The sequence below is a fragment of the Mchenga conophoros genome, linkage group LG7 (assembly GCF_057382185.1).
Source record: "Mchenga conophoros isolate Kocher_MC1m ecotype Shallow Benthic linkage group LG7, M_conophoros_male_GT1.1, whole genome shotgun sequence".
Classification (NCBI taxonomy): domain Eukaryota; kingdom Metazoa; phylum Chordata; class Actinopteri; order Cichliformes; family Cichlidae; genus Mchenga; species Mchenga conophoros.
The window spans coordinates 59,650,743-59,671,431 of record NC_140532.1 but is presented as its reverse complement, the minus strand read 5'-3'; the positions used below and the strand labels follow the sequence as shown (position 1 = coordinate 59,671,431).

General features: G+C 39.0%; 1 protein-coding gene across 1 annotated transcript in view; it reads left to right on the top strand.

Moving 5' to 3' along the window:
* Positions 1-20,689, top strand: part of necab2 (N-terminal EF-hand calcium binding protein 2) — a 146,870-nt gene that overhangs the window by 28,857 nt on the left and 97,324 nt on the right. The window contains exons 3-5 of the mRNA XM_085280523.1: positions 9,073-9,181; positions 12,435-12,460; positions 12,660-12,757. Of these exons, the coding sequence (XP_085136649.1) occupies positions 9,073-9,181; positions 12,435-12,460; positions 12,660-12,757 (233 nt within the window). The remainder of the gene's footprint in view (positions 1-9,072; positions 9,182-12,434; positions 12,461-12,659; positions 12,758-20,689) is intronic.

Here is a 20,689-nt window from a genome sequence, read left to right as displayed (position 1 = left end):
CAAGCTGAACAATAGTCATAGTAATTCAATAATAAGTCACATTAATGGACTGGCATTTGTATCTTGCTTTTCTACTTTACTCAGCACTCAAAACGCTTGAAACATTTACCAACCACTGGTTTCTAAGCACTCTAAAATCTTTATCTATCACATCCGATTTATAGTCACCAATTAACCAGGGATTAAAGTGGGATTTGGCAGTCTGGGGAACCCTATGATCAGGTGTAGTGGTACAGAAGAATCACCTGGAAATAAGGCACATGATAATTTATTTTTTGAGCCTTAGTATATTTAATTTTTTTTGCTGTGCAGGCTGCGATCAGCTCATATGTGTCGGTAGTGAGCTGAATTCAGTGAGTTAAATAAGCGGATGCTAACACGAGCTATCACAGCTGCTTTCTAACCCCTAGGCACTTAAAGTTAGTGTGAAAAGCATTATTCAGTGCGTGACTCTTATCACCTTCTTCACGTTATATTGAAATTGTTCTGCTACCTTAGACGTAGCCTAACATTGACCATGAACACCACACACTCTGCACCCATCCAGCACAGAGCAATGCTGTCAACCTGTCCACAGTGTTCTAAACTAACTGCACTAAACTGGCTAATATTTTCATGCAACCTTTGAACAATTTGTTTTACAAAAACAGAATTTCAGAAATCGTTTATAGATCCAATATGTCATTAAAAAATGCTCAAATAAACAAGGACATGATATGTAAGATTTAAATTTCCAATTTGTAAAATTTCACTTGCTGATCAGTACTTACCCAGTAAAATGTTTATAATCTCCCACTCCTGTCCTGTGTATCTTACATTTTTTTCCATCTCTGAGAGTATTATACATTAAAGTGTTTTTCCTCTCCCTGGGTAATACAGCAGATATACTATTTAGCTAGCAGATACATTTTGTGAGAAACTGCACATATCTGCTGAGCTGAAAGCTCTATGTTAGATTACCCACTACTTTATTGCATCTGCAACATGAACGGGAATCAAAAGTTTAGACTGTGATAGGAAAACCCACACAGATGTAGGGAGAACATGAAAACTCCACACAGGCGCCATCCAGGTACGGAAAAAGTTGTTTCTGTTCATCTGGACGTAGTGTTTTCAGTGGGAGGAACATTAACTCACTCATCCAAGTGACTTCTTCAGTCTGGGGACTGACTGAAGAGTAACTTGGAATTAACCTTTTGGGAAATTTAAGCTGTGTTCAGATTTGTTGTTTTTGTTATTCTTTGCTTTATCTATGTAGTTACTGATTCGTGTAATTCATGCCCCCCATCAATAAACATTCATCCAGGCTCTAAAATATAAAAGTAAACAAAGTGATCAGAATCAGCAATGACAGTTGCAGTTTTATCAAGACTTTTAATTCTTGTTGGTTGGTCTGCGATCAAATCAAATTGATCATTCTTCTAATAAGAGTTCAGTGCTTTGTTTATAAAGGTGAAACAAATTGTGATTTAATCTTGAGTGATTGCACTACTGAGAGACAGCCTGGAAATGACAGCTTTCACAGGTGACATTTTCACCACCTATAATTTGTGGCTCTGGATGTTATGTAGATTTGCATTTCTCCACGTTTGGCTGAACAAAGAGAGCTTTAGTTGCATGGTTTCCATTGTTGTATTTTCAAAATGAAGAAGTTTGATGAAAGAAGTGGTTTCTAAATGCCAGCCTGTTTATGTGCCCTCATCAGGACCACAGTAACGCCCCACCGGCATTATAATAAATGAACGCAGGTTTCATTCAGTCTGCGTCACATCACAAATGTGGAGTGCTGAGTATTCCCATTATATAGCCACTGACAAACAGATTTGAGATTCAAAATTATTTAGCAAATTATTTAACAATAGTCAGTAAAAGTGGATGAATTTGCATTTAGCTCCTTACATAGGTCTGAGTCACACTGAAAACATCCAAACAAATATAACAGAAAATACTGAGAAAACACAAGCAAGTTCTCTACTTGTGTCCTCATTCTGATTTTGACCCTTAAACTGTCAATGGTGTGTGCGAGAGTGTGTGTGAGAGAGATTTCCATAATTTAAGTGTTATATAAGCAGTACAGGTCGTTGTGTTTGTGTGAATAACAACCAGAATGGAGCAAAGCAAATGGGAGGATAATTTACCCAAGGAAGCATGACGAATACAGTCAACCTGCACAGAGTGGTGGTGTTGAATATGCTGATAGGTGTGTATCTGGACTCTGCTCGAAACAGACAAACTTACAAATACATGTGCTTTATTCCTCGTGTCATAGTACCCCATGTCTTCTCTTTTAATAAATATTCTCGGTTGTATGTTACCTCGAATAAATAAACCTATAACATTTTTAAAATGTATCTAATTTTCCTTCTTGCGTGAAACAACAGTAACAATAAAAACTTTAAAAGGACCTGATTCCATATTTTCATTCTTGGAATCTGCTAAATTAGGATTTCATTACACACAGAATTCCAAATTATTCTCATTCATGCATTGGATCTTGTCGCCATTCATCAATTAAGAAACGTGAATTTCCTCTTATCTCTGGAAGCTACCATCTTTTCTGTCGTGAACTACTCTGATAGTTTTTTATTCAGGATTCTTTTTGTACTTTATGTGTGTGTTTTATAATGTTTCTGGCTTAGGCCCTTGTATTGGTGTTGATTAAGTCTTTGCCTTCAGATCAATCCCCAGATACTTATGATTTAATAATCTTTAAGTCAGTCCCACTGATGCTGACCTGCTGACTAAGGCATCCTTCTTGATTCTCAAGTCTACCTTGATCTCCTCTGTCTTCGCCAAATTCAGGTGTAGCTTCTTGTACACCACTTCAAAAAGAAGCAGGCACCAGTAGTCCTCTAAGAGCCAACCCTCCCGACACAGCTCACAATCTCCTCTGAGAATGTCGGCCGATGACAGGATGAGTTGGACTTGGACTCTGAAGTGTAGAAGGTGAACAGCAAAGGAGATAACACAGTCCACTGGGGTGACCTGATATTACTCACCAGAGAGGGTTAGACAAACCTCTGTCGCCTCACAGACTGTGGTGTTTAACAGTTTGACTTATATGCAGATATCTGCCTGTATATCCTTCATCAGTACAGGCAAGTGGGGAAAAGGAGCTTTAGCAGCATGTGTATTATTACAATGTCTTCACTGTAATTGATGTCGGCCTTTAGTCATTCAGGTACGTGAGTCATCTCTTTTCAGAGATCACACTTATTATTTAACATTTAAAGTGATCTGAAGCAGTGATTATGCTTAAAAGTTATGAACATCTTTTGATGTTAATTTACTGGAGAGCGATAAGTTAGTTAAAAATGATTAACATTTACTCAGCGTTTCTCCATATTTGTCGTGCATTTAGTTTTGGGTGTTAATGGATGTGTTTCTAACAAATCCTACTGAAGAGATATTTTCCATCGAACTACAAATAGCTCACTTTGCTTTACTTCATCAGAGCTTTTCCCCTGTTTGTTCCTTCCACCTTTACAAGATGCACTCTGTGCCGAAATACTACTCTGAGACAGAGAAAGTGAATTTGAAGGTTAGGGGAAAAAACAATCAGAGCACTGCTTGTGGTCATTGCAATCAATAACTGCACTTCTGTTTCTCCTCACTCTCTCGTATGTCTTCATTATTTGCTGTTGATTGTTGATTGTATTTAATGTTGTGTACAAATTACCTTTAATTTGGCCATGACCATTAGTACAACTGTTAATGGTTATGAAGATCACTTCAGTTTATAGCAAATACTGTGAGAGCCATGAGGAGAATATGTCCAGTTCAAAATCTACACCTAAAAATGATTGTCTGGATTTAAAATATGATAATTGGGATTTTAAACATCATGTTTCTGTGTGTCTGAAACAATTTTCAGACAAAATATTTTATAACTATTAATCTGTAGATGAGCATCTGATTTTATTCGAAAGCTATGATTCTAAGTGCTGTGTTATTGCTGTGAATTTGCTCCAAGAATTAAGTTTGCTCTGGCTAGTCTTCAGCTATGTTTAAGGCCTTTTGCCAATTAGTGCGTTCATTCTTTAATTTCCCCCAAGAAACTTGTGTGTTGATGTGTATTTTATATTGGTGCTGGACTTGCAGTATTTCTACACTAGGCACTGTTTTCCTCATTTACATTTGTTTGTGTATACTATCACACACTTCCCAGGGAAAGTTGGGTCCACCTACAAAACCACCCACTGCAGCTTAGACAATTTTTGCCCTATTCCCTTGAGTGTTTTTTGAATGCAGTTTGAAGCCTTTTTAAATTAATTTTGCACTAACACAACATCCTGTATTGCTAATGTACAGGACCTTGGTACTTAATTAACATATCAAAATTTTGATATGAATAATGAGATCTTAGGACCCGTCCATCCCGGAAGTTATCTACGCAGGATTGCAACATGACCATAAAACAACCAAAATGAAACATTCACTTTAAAGTCTCTTAAAATTTGCATTGTTATTATATGGCAAGGTTTTTGAGTCTTCAGCCAAGATATCTTGTAAGACCTATCTTCAAATTGTTGCTGAAACATCCAGAAAGATGATGACACCACAATGACCGGGAACGTTCTTGGACTATAAAGGCAAGCTAGTTTATCCTGGTGGGTGTTCTACAAAAGTAAATATGATGTCACCAAATGTTATAGATTTATGAGAACCTGAAAGAAACATCTTCCAGTAATGGTCTTGAATGTCCCAATAAATTATGTCCTCCCTATCCAAATGTTGACCAACGGGGAATAGTTGAGTAAGTTTGTTCCAGTAGTGGAAAAATCTTTCTGAGAATATGAAATTCCGAGCTAGGAAAGGACATACAGTGGATAAAGATCTTGAGCTACCCGTCATTTCTTTGTATTTTGCTTCCAAGGAGCCAGAATTTCTTGTATTCTTTTAAAAGTGGTCTTATCCAATAAGACCACTGTTTGCTTTCTGAAGCCACTTCAAACTTTTCCTTTGGATGTTGGCTTTTTCACTCACTTACAGTCCAATCCTTGTTTGTTTGTTTAGCCACTAAAGCATAAAAAGGCATCTAAGAAGAAGAAAAACTGTAATTTTCTTTTTTTTAAAAAATCTTTGTTACTATTATCCGAAAACAGATGGATTTCATTATTATGAAGGCAATATTGTCTGACTTTAATCCACCATACAGTGCCATCTGGAAAGGATCTGATGCTTAATTTTTCAGTGTGTCAATGATCTCAAACACAGCAATGCAGAAAAGGAATACCTGGATATAAAGAAACAAACAGTAGAACACCATCAGTCATGGATTGGCCATTCCAGAGACCAGTTTGCAAATTATTGAAGCAGTACTGGAGAACAAAGTAAATTAAAGATGTTTAAGAATTAAGGTGGTCATTCAAAAATATCAACTTTCAAATTATACTACATACTGTATTTCCATGTGTGCTTGCACATGCTTCAGTGAATCACAGGATCCATTTCTCATTTTCCAGCAAAATGTAAATGAGTGATGTAACTGACCTAATAAAAGCTAAAGAAAAAAGGAAAACTTCAAGCTATACAGAAAACTAACGAACTGTATTTTGCAGCTCATGCACTTTAAGAACTCTATAAAGATGACAGACATTTATTTTTCTGGCCTTTCTCTCCCTGTAATAAAAGTAAATGTCTTGAGGGAGTTTTAAGAGCACATTCACACTGTGTGTTTGTTTGTGTGTGTGTGTGTGTGTGTCCAAGAATTACTCAAGGTTTCGCAGTGATGTCTAGCCTTTACCTTATCTCCTCCCTGCTGTTTTAGAATACTTTTCTGAGTCTGGGTAATTTCCTTTGCATCAGGATAATTTCTCTCTGTTGATTTTAGGGACGTAAAATATGGGCAATTTCATCAAATTGTGCCAATCTGCAGTTGAGACAGAATGCTGTTGGCTGTTGCATCAATCCGTCTGCTGCTGACTGCCTTGGTTTGGAGGCGAGTGGATGTCAGGGTTGTTGTACATTATTTATAGTGGGGTTTGCTGGGTGAACTGCAGCATCAAGAGTCAGCTAAAATGATCCATGGATGCTGTTTAGCAGCTGATTGTGGTGCTTGACTTTCCTGTTAGTGGAATACAAAAAATTAAACTCTCAACGGATACCAAGGAAGTGGTTACATGTGTGAGAGATTATTGTGAAACACACAAAAAAGGCACATCTGAGTCTTTGACAGTGGTACAGTATAAGCCAGGAATCAGAGAAGCTGTAGGCTTTTTTGTTAGCTGTGTAATTTGGGAGTATTTCATGCTTTTGAAAATAGGGTTAGCACACTATCTGCTTTGCTTGAGCGGTGTGTTACTGGAGAATTCCTAAGTGGGCTAGCTGGCTGTAAATTGGGTCACTGCTGAATTAAACACCAGTGCTTTCTGTGCTTCTTCACTGCTGCACCAGAGAAGGCCAGGTTAGAAATAGTCATGACCACAGAGTCTAAATTCACAGTTGAGCCCTGGTGGACAGGGAGAGTGGGACTATGAACACAAGAAGTGGCATTTTAGAAGTTCGCCTCAAACAAACACGCCTTCTGTCATGGAAAGGTTATGCCAAGCGTCACCAAAAGAAGGCTATTTGTGAAGGCGTTTCTGAGTCACAATCATTTTGTGCAGCAGAAATCGACATGGAAGAACATCTGAGAGGCAACGGCTACTTTGTTGCTCTAACAAGGATCTGGAAAAAAGGAAGGCTGAAAGATATGGAGACACTTAATGGGGAGAAAAGCATAAGAAGGCATGAGATGGGCCAGAAAGAGTGTAAGTGGCTGCAGAGTTCCTGCAAGTTTTTTGACAGTTTGAAACAGGCTCGAGTTTTGACCACCACTCAGAAAAAAAGACTGCATATGGTTCTCAAAACAAACTAACAGAGAGTGCAACTGACTGTGCCAGAGTGGAAGAGAGCCAAAAAAGAAACCAAACAAAAACTAGCGGCAGAAGAATGAAGTAGGGAATAAAAAATAGATGCATCTTGATTTAAAATAAGAAATTCATAAACACATACTTCCCTAATCATGAAACTGAGAAATAGCAAAGGGGAATTATGAGGCAGACTTAAGAGCCAAGAGCAGCACATTTGAATTCAAGCCTTTATAAGGCTGCAGTCCTCTTGTCCCTGAGCTTTCTCAGTACTCCGCAGTGGTCCCCATGGCTCAACCTGCTGTATCCAGTCAGCCACACTCAAGGACAAACACACTTAGAGGGCAAGGGAATTAATATTTGATATAGCTATGCATCATGTGGTGAGACAGTCAGGAATACCGGACTAGCAAGCAAAGACAGGATAGAGCCAATGCCATGAATAACCACTCCCTACTAACTAAAACAAATTTAAACTGCTGGTTGAAACAATGCTTACAGCTAATTTTACTAAGTTGCGCTGGATCAAAGTTTTATTTCATTTTTGAAACGTTCCCACAGAACTTTTTGATGACTGTAGCTGTCCGTTGCTTTTTATGCTATTCTTGTTTGTACAGTAGCATCTAATCTACTGTACAAACAGTAGATTACATGCTAATAATACCAAGTGGTGGGGATAAAAGTGGCAGAAATGGATGCCTCATAAGTAATTGTGCAACCAGGAGGATGCCTTGGGACAGAGGATGGATGGATAAATGGATGGATTCATTGAAAATTCAGAAATCTTGAGCATCCTTAGCAATTTTTTTAACAAATCTTTGCAAAACTGAATATGAAGCTATTTCTTTTGCTAACAATCGATGCTATAGGCTTACCTGGGGATAAATGGTTACAAAACTGTGCCACTTTTTGTGGATAGAAAATTAAATCCTTCAATATTATATCTAGTCAGAATATTACAAAGACCAGGAGTTATCCATATTTTTTCTTCTAGACTTTGTTTTATTGGATGTTATATAAGAAGGCTAGAAATCCAGTACTGTTGAGTGCTTTGGTTATCAGTGCAGCCCCAAAAGGCCTTGGGGTTTTGAAACATAATCGCCATTGTGTGCTTACTAAAGTGCAACACAGACAGACAGCAAGGATTCATCTGAAGGTTTTTAGCAGACTGGAGTGCATGCTGGATTGATTTTACAGCAGCTCGGGAAAGGACTGAAGGCAGTCATCATGCCAAGGATGTATGAACGTGGACGTCAGTGCGGCAAAGCAAACTGGTATTAAACTGCTGCTGATTCACAGGTAGCTGATACTGTTGGGTTAACAGTATCAGAGTAATTATCAAGCAGTGATTTCATTTTTCAAATGGCAGACACAGGACTGTTTTTGACTGTTTTGAGTACAAGTTAAAGTTCTGATGAAGAGTTTGACTGGGGCTGAAGTACTGAAAAAAACGACTGAATGACTATCTCCAGGTCAGCAGAGGAGAACAGTGGTTTGATTTTGGAGATGGTTATCAGCTGAACAAAAACCATCTCCACCAGCTTCAGCTTATTGTCACAGAGATAAGCTCGGAGTCAGAATTTACAGATGGTGGTTTTTGGGCTCTGCTTTATGAATAAGAGTAACGGCAAGACTGAAAACAATCAAAAGTTAAATGTCATGCTAAGACACTGGGGGATGATATTTATATTTCACGGTGGTGCAGATTTATATAAAAAGGAAAACCCTATTCACTTCAATGCACTAAAGAAAAATGCCCCAGGATCCACTTAATCAGGACAAATTAACCTCAGGGTAATAAGCTGGGATTTTTCACTCTGGACCAAAGCATCCTCTCGGTCAAGCGACTGGCTAACCCCCGTCATCCCCAGTGCTGCAACATGTCAAACCCAGGACAAAAAAAACAATGTCACTAAAATTTAATCCGTATAACTTGGAACTATTTAAACTCTCCAGATGCCATCGGGAACAAATGTTGGTTATAAAAGAGATCCGGTGGGATGAAGGTATTATTATGCAGTATTGTAGTTTAGAGCTGTAGCAGGTTGCAGTAATGACCTGTAATTTCACTTTATCTCCTTCCATCCTCTTTAGAAGCAGCAGACAGGCTGCAGTTTATATGCTTCTTTAATCAGACACGTCCTCTTAATATTATTTAACACTGTTTTTGCAATTACAAATAAATGTCCTCATAGCTTTGATGGTGCCGTACTTCCTGCAGATGACGGGAAGCTGTCTCTGGATGAGTTCCAAGCATTCTTCTCAGATGGCACGCTGAATGAAGAGGAGCTGGAGAAGCTATTTCACACCATTGACTCTGATAACACCAGGTCAGCACCATTACTGCACGCCTGTTCGTGTGCGTGTTTGCCTGCAGCATGCACCGTGCATCCATAGCAGCATGAAATAAAAATGAATACAGTAAATTTACATGTGTGTGCGTGTTTTCGTGCTCGCTTGGCCATGTTTTTTGTTTAACTTCCATCAATTATGAAAGTCCATAAGATGCACGCGAGTGCTTTCCTGCTGCACCACATCAGTTCTGCTTTTTCTTATGTGTGCATGCTTAGGTAAGATGTATATAATTTACCCTGCAGTGAGGAAATGTCACATCCACCTCTGAAAGCTCCTTTTATGCAGGCACTTTTGGACCAGAGCCCTTTGCATTAAATGACACTTTTAAATATAAAAATGCCAAAATAATAAAAGGGAAAGAGAAACAGGAACAGACATGAAGGGGAAGCAGCATAAAAACAGAGGAAAGTCATTGTTACCTGTTTTTACATCTTTGCCTTTCTATTCATCTCTCTCCTCAAGACATTAACCTCTTTACAGCTACTCCCAAGATGTTTTATTTTGATTCTCATTGAATCAATTTATGACCCTTCATAATCAGCCAGTCAGCTCAGAAGAAGCATGCTGACACAGTGGGATCTGAGTAATCAGAAGTCTAGCTCTGTTAATTTACACAACCTCCCAGTCCTGCAGGCCCTCAAATAAAATGAAACCAGGCAGAACAAAAGCTGACCTTTATCATTTTTGTAGAATTGAATTAGGTTTAATATACAAATCCTCCACCCTGGCTCAGGTTTTTTACATCAGCGCAATAAGTGGTCCAAGCAACAGCCCACCGTCTCTTTGACGTCAGTGACATTGCCACTTGGATATGGGCTCACTTTATCAATCTTACTTGCTGCAGAGAATGCACTCAGAAAATGCTCTACTCATTAGGGTTAAGTAGATTTGGTGGTTGCATGCCAGGCCTTAGCATCATCATGTGACAGCAGATAGGGTTATTGATTGGTCCGAATAAAAGGAGAAACTCTATAAGCATTTCCTGTGTGAAGCAAGATGTTGATGGATGCAAATGAGAGACTGAGCGTTGTTCTGCCTCCAGCTGTTCGTCTTCCTCTGTCACTCTTTTGGTCTCTTCCCATTTCTCTTTATCCTTCTTCACTATCAGGCTGTTTTCTGAGCTTTCTGTCATGCTCTTCAAGCTTTCATCCTTCTATCACTCAACTCATCAACGCTCTCTCTCCTCATCCTCTCCATCTGTCACTCATTCCCCTTCTCCTGCCCTTTCAGGCTTCAAATCTTTCCTGCACAAGTCTCAGTCAGTTTCACATGCTTTTTCCCCGTGAACCGACGAGGCAGAACGAAAACTCCTGCGGTCTTTTTTTAGAACATAATTGCACAAAATGCAGGAAGACACTCACCTGCACATCAGAGTAATTGAGTTATTCAGTTTGTTCAAAAGCACTTGAAGAAATCTGGAGTTACTCTGGTCATTATAACAAAAACATATAATTCTATTTATCTGCCTTTACCCACATGCAGTACAGTTTCATCATCAGATGGTGAGTGCGAGGGTGGACATCCTGCCAATTTTTGGTGCACCAACTGCACATGTGCCCCAAGCCGGGGACTTCAATCACCCTTCAAACAAGTATAACAGTAATAACTACTCGACTATTATGGTCCGGGTCCACAGCAGAGTATAATCAAAGCTTTACTGTTTCAGCCACCACCATGCTGTTTATTTGGTGTTAGATGTTACCAAATTTGGAAAAGAGTAAGTGGAGTCTTAATTTATCAGCTAAGATTGGATGACTACTTTTAATTAGCGCTAAGTAACAGAATTATAGTGCGTTTTACAAAAATCTTGGATGGTCTCAAACACAAAGCATGCTGTATTAAATTTAGTATTTTTCTTTGTTTTCATTCTATTTTCAGCAATTTATTTCACAAACTAGGAAGTTACTTAGTCACGTATTGGAAACTGGAAGAAGCTCTGCTTGACAAACAGTGTCATGACAAATCCAAATGACCAAAAGCATAATTTTCTGCATGTTAATGTTCAGTTAAAATAAGTACTAACAAGTCTTTTATAGGCAAATATCCCCTAAACATCCCTAAAAGGGAATAGCCAAAGTTGGTGCAGATGTCCTAAAAACCTTTTGATACAGGTTTTAAACTATTACACCAGAACACCTCTTAATAAAAACTGAACTTGTACAGCTGATGGAGTTAAGCTTTAATATGCACAGCCTCATATCAGCGTGTTTCATTGTCTTCACGTCTTCAGTGGATGTTGTGAAATCTAAAAACAAACTGGCACTTAATAAGGTGGAATCTCAAGTACAGTGAAATTCATTACTAACTCAATAGGCGGCTGCATCACTTGCGGAGAACAACATAATTACTGGTTTACTCTCTCTTTGAAAACACACCCTGCATCTGGAACTAGCATTTGGATAGTAAACAATCTTTCGTTTCGTTTTAACCAGCAAAAATGTTGGAACAACTTTATAACACTCAGTACACAGACATCCCTAAATTCTGTTTAAGCTGCATATGCTGTGCGCAAACATGAAAATGCATTTATTGTTGGTTAAAACCAGATTTTTGGTTGCCATTACTAAAGCCCATCTGTCACAACGAAGGATCAGGATTCATCCTGGCAGAAACACTGTGTGCAAATACTTAATAAAATAAAGCAGAGCCTATTAAATGAGGCTGCTGAACAAGGCTCAACAGAACGTATGCTGTTTGAAATATTCAAATTACATTTTTTTGACTGTTTTTAACACTTCGTTTCTCATTATGTTTGTGGACTTGCTGAGCAGTGATTTATTATCACAATGAAGAGGTGGACAGATGGAGTGTTTCTGCCTATCTCCTCCACTAAGCCACAGTTCATCCGTCATCACTTGCATCTCATCCATCTTTTGGATGGATCGTCCTTCTTCCTTCATTTCCACCTTTCTTCCATCCTTTTTCTGTCCCACCCCACTTCTCTCCTGGTCAGTCAACAGCGAAAGTCTTCTTTGAAGCAGTGAAGAATTCATTGCTAAATGAGTCCCCACGCAGTGAACGGAGCGTGAATGATGGCGGTGGATTGATTCAGACTCCTGCCACAGTCTTGTTAGATCCCTCTCTGCTTGCCAAGCTCTTTTTGTATGTGTGACTGCATGCAAAACAACTTTCCTCTGTTTCTGACCCTGCTCTTCTCCATTCTTTTCCTTTCTTCCTATCTCCCTTTCCTTTCTTTCCTTCTTCTGCTCCTTTGCTATGCTGTGATAGTAATGTTGACACTAAGGAACTCTGCGGTAAGTAGACTGCTGACACACACTCACACACACCCACAAGCACGCACTTACTTCCCTGCCACTGCCCTCATTCCCTCTCTTATCCATTATTAAAAATACTTGCCTGTTGAAATGCAAAATATTTTTTTAAATATAGGATATTAAATCAGCTACTTTGGGCTAACCATTGCAAATTATTTTATGACTCTGTGTAAAACAGACTACTTTGCTAAGCACATGGGAGATTATGAGGGAGTTCTGGCTTCTCTGGAAACGCTCAACCTTTCCATCCTCAAAGCCATGGACTTCACCAAACGGGTAAGAGGTGTGTGTGTGTGTGTGTGTGTGTGTGTGTGTGTGTGTGTGTGTGTGTGCGTGTGTGTGTGTGTGTGTGTCAGTGTCAAAAAGAGAGCTGGATGGTGGGTAGTAACAATATTGCAGTGACAACATGCAAGTTGATCTGAAAGAACTTTTTGAATGAATGTTCAAATGTTTATTCGATGTCACTAAATCACAACAAGAGTACAAAACCACAGTGTTAGTTTTTTTTCTGTGACATGAAGCCCATGAAAGGCTTTAGCCTTGTGGGAAGGTAAATTAAAAAAACAGTGTAAAATTGATAAATAAGTGACAACTATTAACAAATAAAGGAAAAATGCTGTGTAACTGTGAAAAAGGCTCCACTGCTTAATTATTATTATAGTTAAATTATAAGTTAATATAAGATTTTTAAATGAGTTTTACTTACCTCTGGAACAGATCAAGTCTGGATTAAAATAAATTTGTTTCCCAAAATCTCTCGAGTAGGGGTGACGAGTACAAAGTTGATATGACTCGTGCAAACAACAATCACATGGGTCATTAAATGTGTTAAGTGCAGGCTTACAACCCGGCCTCATCTTACAGTATTGCCAAGCAGTGTGTTCTTGCAATTATAGAATTTGAAACCTGAGTGCAGCAGCTGGAGGTTCCTTGGGTTGTGTTGTAGCAGACAATGGCTGACAGATGTCAGAAGATGAACACACAACTCTTCTGTGCCTGAAAAGCTGTCTACACTAATAAGTGCGCTTTTTCCAAGGGTGGAAGCTGTGTGTTTTCACATGACCATTTAAATGTAAGGCAGTGCATATTGAGTATTTATTGATTGAGTGTCGATGTGTGTGTATTTGTTTGTTTAAAGTGTTCTGTATGCCTTATTCTCTACTTTGTGTGTGTTGTGAAGTGTGTCAAAATAATGACAAGTTCTTCCCGTACAGAGCCACTGGTTTCGCAGTCAACCGGTTTAGATTGTGTGCATCTTTGAGTGTGTGTGTCTGCATGGCAGCTAGAGAACAGTAATGCATTATCCCAGATTCACCCATGCACTATATATAGCAGCTGCTCCAAAGCTCCAAAGCTCCAGTCTCATCCATGTCCGTGGGTTCTGCTCGTGTGTGTGTGTGTGTGTGTGCATGCATTAGCATGTGTGTGTGAGAGAGTTTATATCTCTATCCACCAGCAGTCTTTATCTTTCTTTCAGCTGCGGGCCATTCAGCAACCCCGAACACACACACACACACACACACACACACACACGTTTCCCTTCTTCCCACAGGCTAGTTTCTCTCTAATGTGCAGCCATTGTTTAATCAATCAGTGGAGTCTGTCTCATGTTTTATTGCTGTATCGCTTGTGTTCGCTCTTCTTCTCAACCTCAAGTCAACTCTCCTCTCCACTGTACTGCATGCAGACACATACATGTATACACTTTCAGTCTATTCTCTCTCTGATATCATTAGATTGCCTTTAGCGGGTAGTAAAGCTCCAACAGTGCTGTGTAGGGAGTTGACTAGCTCAAGGAGTTGAGTGGCCAAACTGAAGCTCAGACACTGCTGACAACTTAAAAATTGATGGACATGCTGAGTGTGTGTGTGTGTGTGTGTGCATGTCTTTTTAATGGCAAAGCTACCACATGCTTTGCTGCAGAGAGAGAAATGGAAATTGGAGGCCAATGTTTTGTTGTTTAAAAGCAATGTGGAGGCTGCAGCTGTCACTCAGACGTTCATTTATTTATATATTTTTTGTTGCAGCCCCCTCTGTTTTCTCTGCTTCTCAGTTCACTCTTTGTTTTTCTCAAAATCAGCTCTTTTTTTGTCAAACTAATGTGAGGTTGTGTTAATAATTTTTGTTACAGTGTGAAACAAACAAGCCAACCAGAAGGATTTTTCTAGAACCAGACATGTGGGACGTGCAGTAGAATTAGATTTGCATATTTTTGGACATTGTTCTTTCTTTTAGCTTTTTTTGTCATAATATTTCAGGATAAGGTATATTATGAACACTGTCTTAAGGTGCAGACTGTCAATTTTAATTTGAGGGTTTAGCAACAGTAGTGCACTCACAGGTGAGGAATTGTAGCTATTGTTAAACAGAGTACCCTTTTTTTCATTTGCTCAAATGAAATTGGATAAATTCTCATAGATTTGTCATTCATTTTTTGTGTCAACAATCCTTTAAATTACATTCAATAACTGCTAGAAGTTGTGAATCTACAGACATTATCATGAGAAAAATACTTTCTGAGCCTCATATGGCATAAAATTCAAAGTGTCCAACATCTTTTACAACATCTTACAACGTACGAGGCTTTAGCACTGTGCAATCTAATTTGGCATTCATTTTTTATGCAATATTTGTGAGACAGGGTTGAAAATATATGTGAAAACTCTTTAACACCCAGAGTTGTAAAAGATTGTCTTTCAGCAACTTTACAGGGAAACCCTTGAACTGGTTTTGTGTTTGGCATTCTCAAACATTCAAAAAAAGGTCAAATGTAATTTTATCCAACTCCTGCACGAGTCTGATCTCACTTCACATCATTTGAGCAACACTTTAAATGCTTCATACCAAGTCAGTTCTGGTTTCAGCAGCAGTTTATCAGGTCCTCAGTAAATGTCTGAGTGCACTGTCTGAGTGCTAGCCCACAAGTAGGGATAAGAGCCTGTAAGTGTGGTAGTGATAGCAGCATACTGTATACAGCGTTTTTCAGCTGAAGCTTGTAAAAAGAGCTCCAGTGATGTTGATTTCTTCATTTCCTCCTGCACTTGTAGTGTAATTCAAACACCCAGCAGACTGTTTTATTTTTAATTTCATTTTAGATAAAAAAAAGCCAACAGCCACATGAAACCTGGAGTAAGACTATGCGGATGTGAGGAGGAGGAGTGGGCAGGGCTAGAAGACAGAGCGTGATATTACTTTGAGCAGAGGGCTGTAGCCTGAGTCTTGGCCTTTTAGAGCCCACTGAGAATTGATTAGCTCTCAATCTACCTCAATGAATATGGACACAGAGAAAAAAATAGTGCGGAGGTAGGCTTTGTACTTACCCACTGCACTGTACTTTAAAGCACTTGTTTGGCACCTGAAGGCGGTTCGCAGTAAGAATAAAATGGATCTCAGCTGATTATTCAGCTGAAATTTATACTCCGGCAGTATTGGCTCTGCTGTGGTGTAAAAGCCTTCTCAAGTCTTTGCAATGGAGCATAAGATAAGTAATATTAGAGTGGAGGCTAAATCACGTTACAGTGCCCAGTGTATTATCTGTATAATTTTATAGGCCATATTCTTTATGCAAAGATATAAATCACCTGAATATGTGTCCCCTGAGAAAAAGTTTGGTATCGTCAGCTGCAAATGACAGCTGGATAAACTGATACCCCATGTGTATGTGTGCTTGTGTGTGTGTGTGTGTGTGTGTGTGTGTGTGTGTGTGTGTGTGTGTGTGTGTGTGTGTGTGTGTGACTCATCCTCCCAGTCTTTCTCCCTTAGGGACAAGCAATAGATTGGTAATTCATGCAGACGTGATATTTTCATTCACTTGTCACATGTAGACTTCATCACTACGATTGTCAGTTAATGGAAACAGTCACTGCTGCCCGTCTAAGAGACTGCCAAGTTTCTGTGAATGAGCTGATCACAAAGTAATTAGTATTGATTTATAAAATGAAATCACTTCTGACCTCACATCAAATCACCCCAGGTATTAAGGGTAATTTCCCTGCTAATCCACAAAGGAGAAAAGAGCAGTTATTCAAAAGGCATAATTATCAGTAGATGGTGAGATAACTCAAGCAGCTCAAAAGACGATTAAACTGCATGATGTTTTCTGTATGCTAGCTGTTAATGTTTATTCCATACACATTTGAGGGACTTTTTTATGCATTGTAAAAAGCTTAATTTACATATATAATAGTAAGAGAAATATTTGTGCCTGTTTTAGATTAATGGTATGAGCCTTAAGTCCATATTTCCTGTGTTACGAAGGTAGTTCTTGCACCAGGTTTGATCACCACGGTGATTGTGTTTAACACGTGACCTGGTCCGGTGCATGTTATGTTCAGTTTTGGTTTAAAATTGGCCCGATCTGCCATTTTTTCACTGCATATTTTATTTGGTGTCATATACATATTTTTTCTGAAGTAATACATTTTACATGTGCAACTTATTTAGCTCAGCTAAAAAGTTACAGCAGCACAAACGCTGCATGTGTTGAGCTGGTGGTTCTTGATTCTAGTACTGCTAAGTCTCTTTTACACTTGTTTGAATTGCAGCTCATAAATCGATCAGTTACATTTGTAGGCTGTTTATCACCAAGAATATTCAGTCAGTGAAATTTATTTCACATTTATCTGGCAACAACACAGAGTGATTTAGACTATGGAAGTGCCAGAAGAGAACACACTAGCCACCTGTATTGTTTAAGTTCTATAATTTAAAGTGGCAAAGGTCAAATGTGCAGAAATAACACTGAGAGCACCAAGAGTGCAGCGAGCAGTAAAAGAAACACAGCTTAAGACAATTAAATTTGGTTTTCCGATCAACTGATCATAAATTCACAACATAAAGAGGCATCTGCACCATTACTCTTGTGACTTTCAGCACCAGTGTTGCATTTGACTGTTAGATTTTTCATAATCTTTATAAATCTCTATCAGCAGTCCCTCTGATAAGGTCTCTGATTAGAGTAGGCGTAGTTCAATTGATCCATTTTGTGCAGAAGAAGAGTCAAATTGCATCAAACGCCTCGTTTTATGTGAGAGTACCCCGAGCTTGAAGCGGAAAAATCCGAGCTAACAAAGAAAGCTGATCATGCCTGGCTTCTCTGAAGGAGCTTTAAGGTTTTGACGAGCCAGCTAACACAAAGAAGTCCTGCTATGTTGAATTTCCTTTGTAGCATGCCTCTCTAGTCTTCGGCATAATATCTCTTACCTGCCTGTGTGACACCAGTTAATGGGACTGTCAGGTTTTTTAATGATCTGTGGTTTCTTTTATAAATCTTTTGCTATTCTTTCTTTGTGCTTTCTCAAGTTTTTTTTCCCAATCTTCATCTGTCTTGTGGTCTGTGTGAGTTTATTTTCAGTCTGCCTTTCAGGTTACTTGCTTTTTTTATTTTGAAGGTTGGCTCCTTTTTCCCATTTTTACTTCCCGCCGTTGTTCTTTTCCCCACTCTCATTAGTGTCGTAGTTCACCTGTTGCTCTCCTTCATGTTGTTTGTTTTCTTCTGCTGCCTCCTGATTTTTTTTTTTGGATCGTATTAGTTCAGTGGGCTTTCTTCTCTCATTGCGCAGCACCTTTATTGTTAAGTCCTTTTAAAGTTCCTTGGTTTGTTTGTTTGTTTGTTTTTTCCCCATCCATCTGCTGTTTCCTGTTGTCTGCATACTGGGTCCTCCTGTGAGAAATAATAAACAAATTGTGACAGAGACACAATGGAGATATTCTCTGCTACAGCGAATCAAAATGATAATCCTATTATCAGAGGATGACTGCAGTCATTTATGAGCCAATTTACACAAGTGATGTTAATCCAATTCTTTTTATTTTTAACTCAGTGTAACACAATTGTTTTTAGTAAATTTATTGTTAAAATATATCACAATGCAAACGCTCACATATCACATTAGTCCCTAGCAGATTTTCTTGGAAATGCACGCACAGTTCACGAGTCCAAGACTGTCCCTTTGCATGATTAATACTTTTAACACGAGGAGAAAAATTAGTTGATTGTCCAGTTCAGCATATTCTTGTGTCTTACATACAATTATTTATTCATTTGTTCAAATTTAGAGAAAGCTACATGATAGAGATGTTGCTAGTTTTTTTTTTAAGTAGGTTTCTAACAGAGGGTAAAGTCCACAAAACTTATATTACACTGAATTTTTCGAACTTTTTAATTATCCTGGCAGTAAAGAAATAAAGGCGTCAGCTGTTGTCCTGCTGTGGCTCATGTCAGCATGGCATCACCTCAAGTGTTCTTTCAAGTTACTATGGTGACAATTGCCATGGAGGCTGGATACTTTAGGGACAGTTGTCATGGATACAGGTTGAGTTGATGTCAGTCTACATGGAGCCAGCTTGTTAGGACAAAAGCTTGGCCCGTTATGTTTTGTGTTTGCAGGCAGATAGAACCAAGGAGTGTGGGCCCTGTTTGGTTTCATACTTTTCTGTGGTCTCTTTGGCAAAACTCGATTTAAAGAGTAAGGCCCCAATTTTGTGAACAACAACAAAGATGCACCCGTCCAAGTATTACAAGCAGGGGGGAAAACTGTGAGAGAACTTTGCAGAAGGTCTGCCTTCATGTTTGTTGCTAAACTCTTTTTCAGATTCCCCGGTGACGACTGCAACTACCATGCAGTCCACAGGGATAACCCAAAATGTGTTGAAATGCCTCAAATCCAGGATTCTTTGAACTATTCATCTTGTTTTCTATTTTTCCTGAAAGCCTTTATGGCACTATCAGAGTCAGAAGTGGTTCCAGAAAACTATTTTAATTGGCTTTCTGTCCAGCAGGTGGAGATAAGTAATAAGTAATAAGAGGAATGTTTCGTCATATCTCCTGACCATACATGCTGTGTTTAATGAGCCACTCTCTTTAGCTTTCAGGCTTTTATTGAGCTAGCCAACACAACTCTGTAGGAGCAGATTCATACATGTAGTTTTTCCTGCAGTTAAAATCTTGTTAGGGCAGATTTTTAAATGATCTGCTCAAGAAATTGTTTCCATCCGACTCCTCCTCCCCATCTTTTCTCCTCTGTGCCTTTTTTCCCTCTCGTGTTCTCTTCTTTCATCTATGCTCCATTGTCTTCTTCCACCCCCAAACCTTTGCTGCCTTTCCCCACACCTGATCCTGTTCATCCTCTCTTTTCTTCATGAAGATTAAGGTGAAGCGGATCACAGGGGAGCGGGAGGCATTTTGGTCTGTGCACAATAATGCCTGAACAGGGTGAGGAGAGTAGAGAGAGAGGTGGAAGATTGATGAAGAAGAATGGGGAGACAAGAAAGGGAAGGGAACAAGGAAGAAAGCTGAAGAGATGGAATGAGGAGAATGGGTGTGGTGAGAGTGTGACAAGAAGTGTAGATGTGTGAATGAATGGGGGGGGAAAATGAAGGTTGTAAAACAGGGGTCTCAAACTTAAATGAGCTGTGGGCAACTGCTGGCACTGTCATCTCATTGGAGGGCCGCTTTAGTGTTCAAGTAGTACAAAAAAAAACCCCACCCACAAATATTTCCAAAAATGTAGTGTTTTGTTTTTGAAAAAATTCTAATAATACATAACTAGACAAAACCGCAAACATGAATGCATTTTATTCTCACTCTTAACTAACTGAAGCCAAACCTAGATGGATTGGCACCAATTTTTTGTGTATAGCCGAAGTTTTAATTTCACAATAAGATGAATTCCATAAAATATGTTACATATATTCAACTCACACCAGTCATCACTCATCCTAATTATAAATCTTAAATATATAACAGCCCCCCTACAAAAACAACTCTTTCTCTCCAAGGATGAAGGGAGAGATAGAGTCAGACTCAGAGTGGGGCTGTACCTCAAACCTAAAATCAGTAATCAGTTGGTGAATCCTTTGGCTGGAAAAAGGTGGCAAGTAATACAAGGCCCTCAGCCTCCGTAGTTTCAAGTTTTACTAAATGCACTGAAAACATTTTTTAAGTTGTGATTCCTTTTATGGACAAAAAACGAGGATAAAGTAGGCTATCCAGTAAAAGAAATGTTTTAATCTTAATCTTCAAAGAAAGGGTGTCTGCCTCCCAAACCCAAATTTGGAGTTGGTTCCACAGAGGAGCACCCTGAGAGCTGCAGGCATTGCCTCCAGTTTTACTTTTGGTAACTCTTGGAGCTACAAAGCAAGCCTGCAGTCTAAGAATAAAGAGCTCTGCTGCAATTTTCTGGTGCTATGAGGTCATGAAGGGCTTTG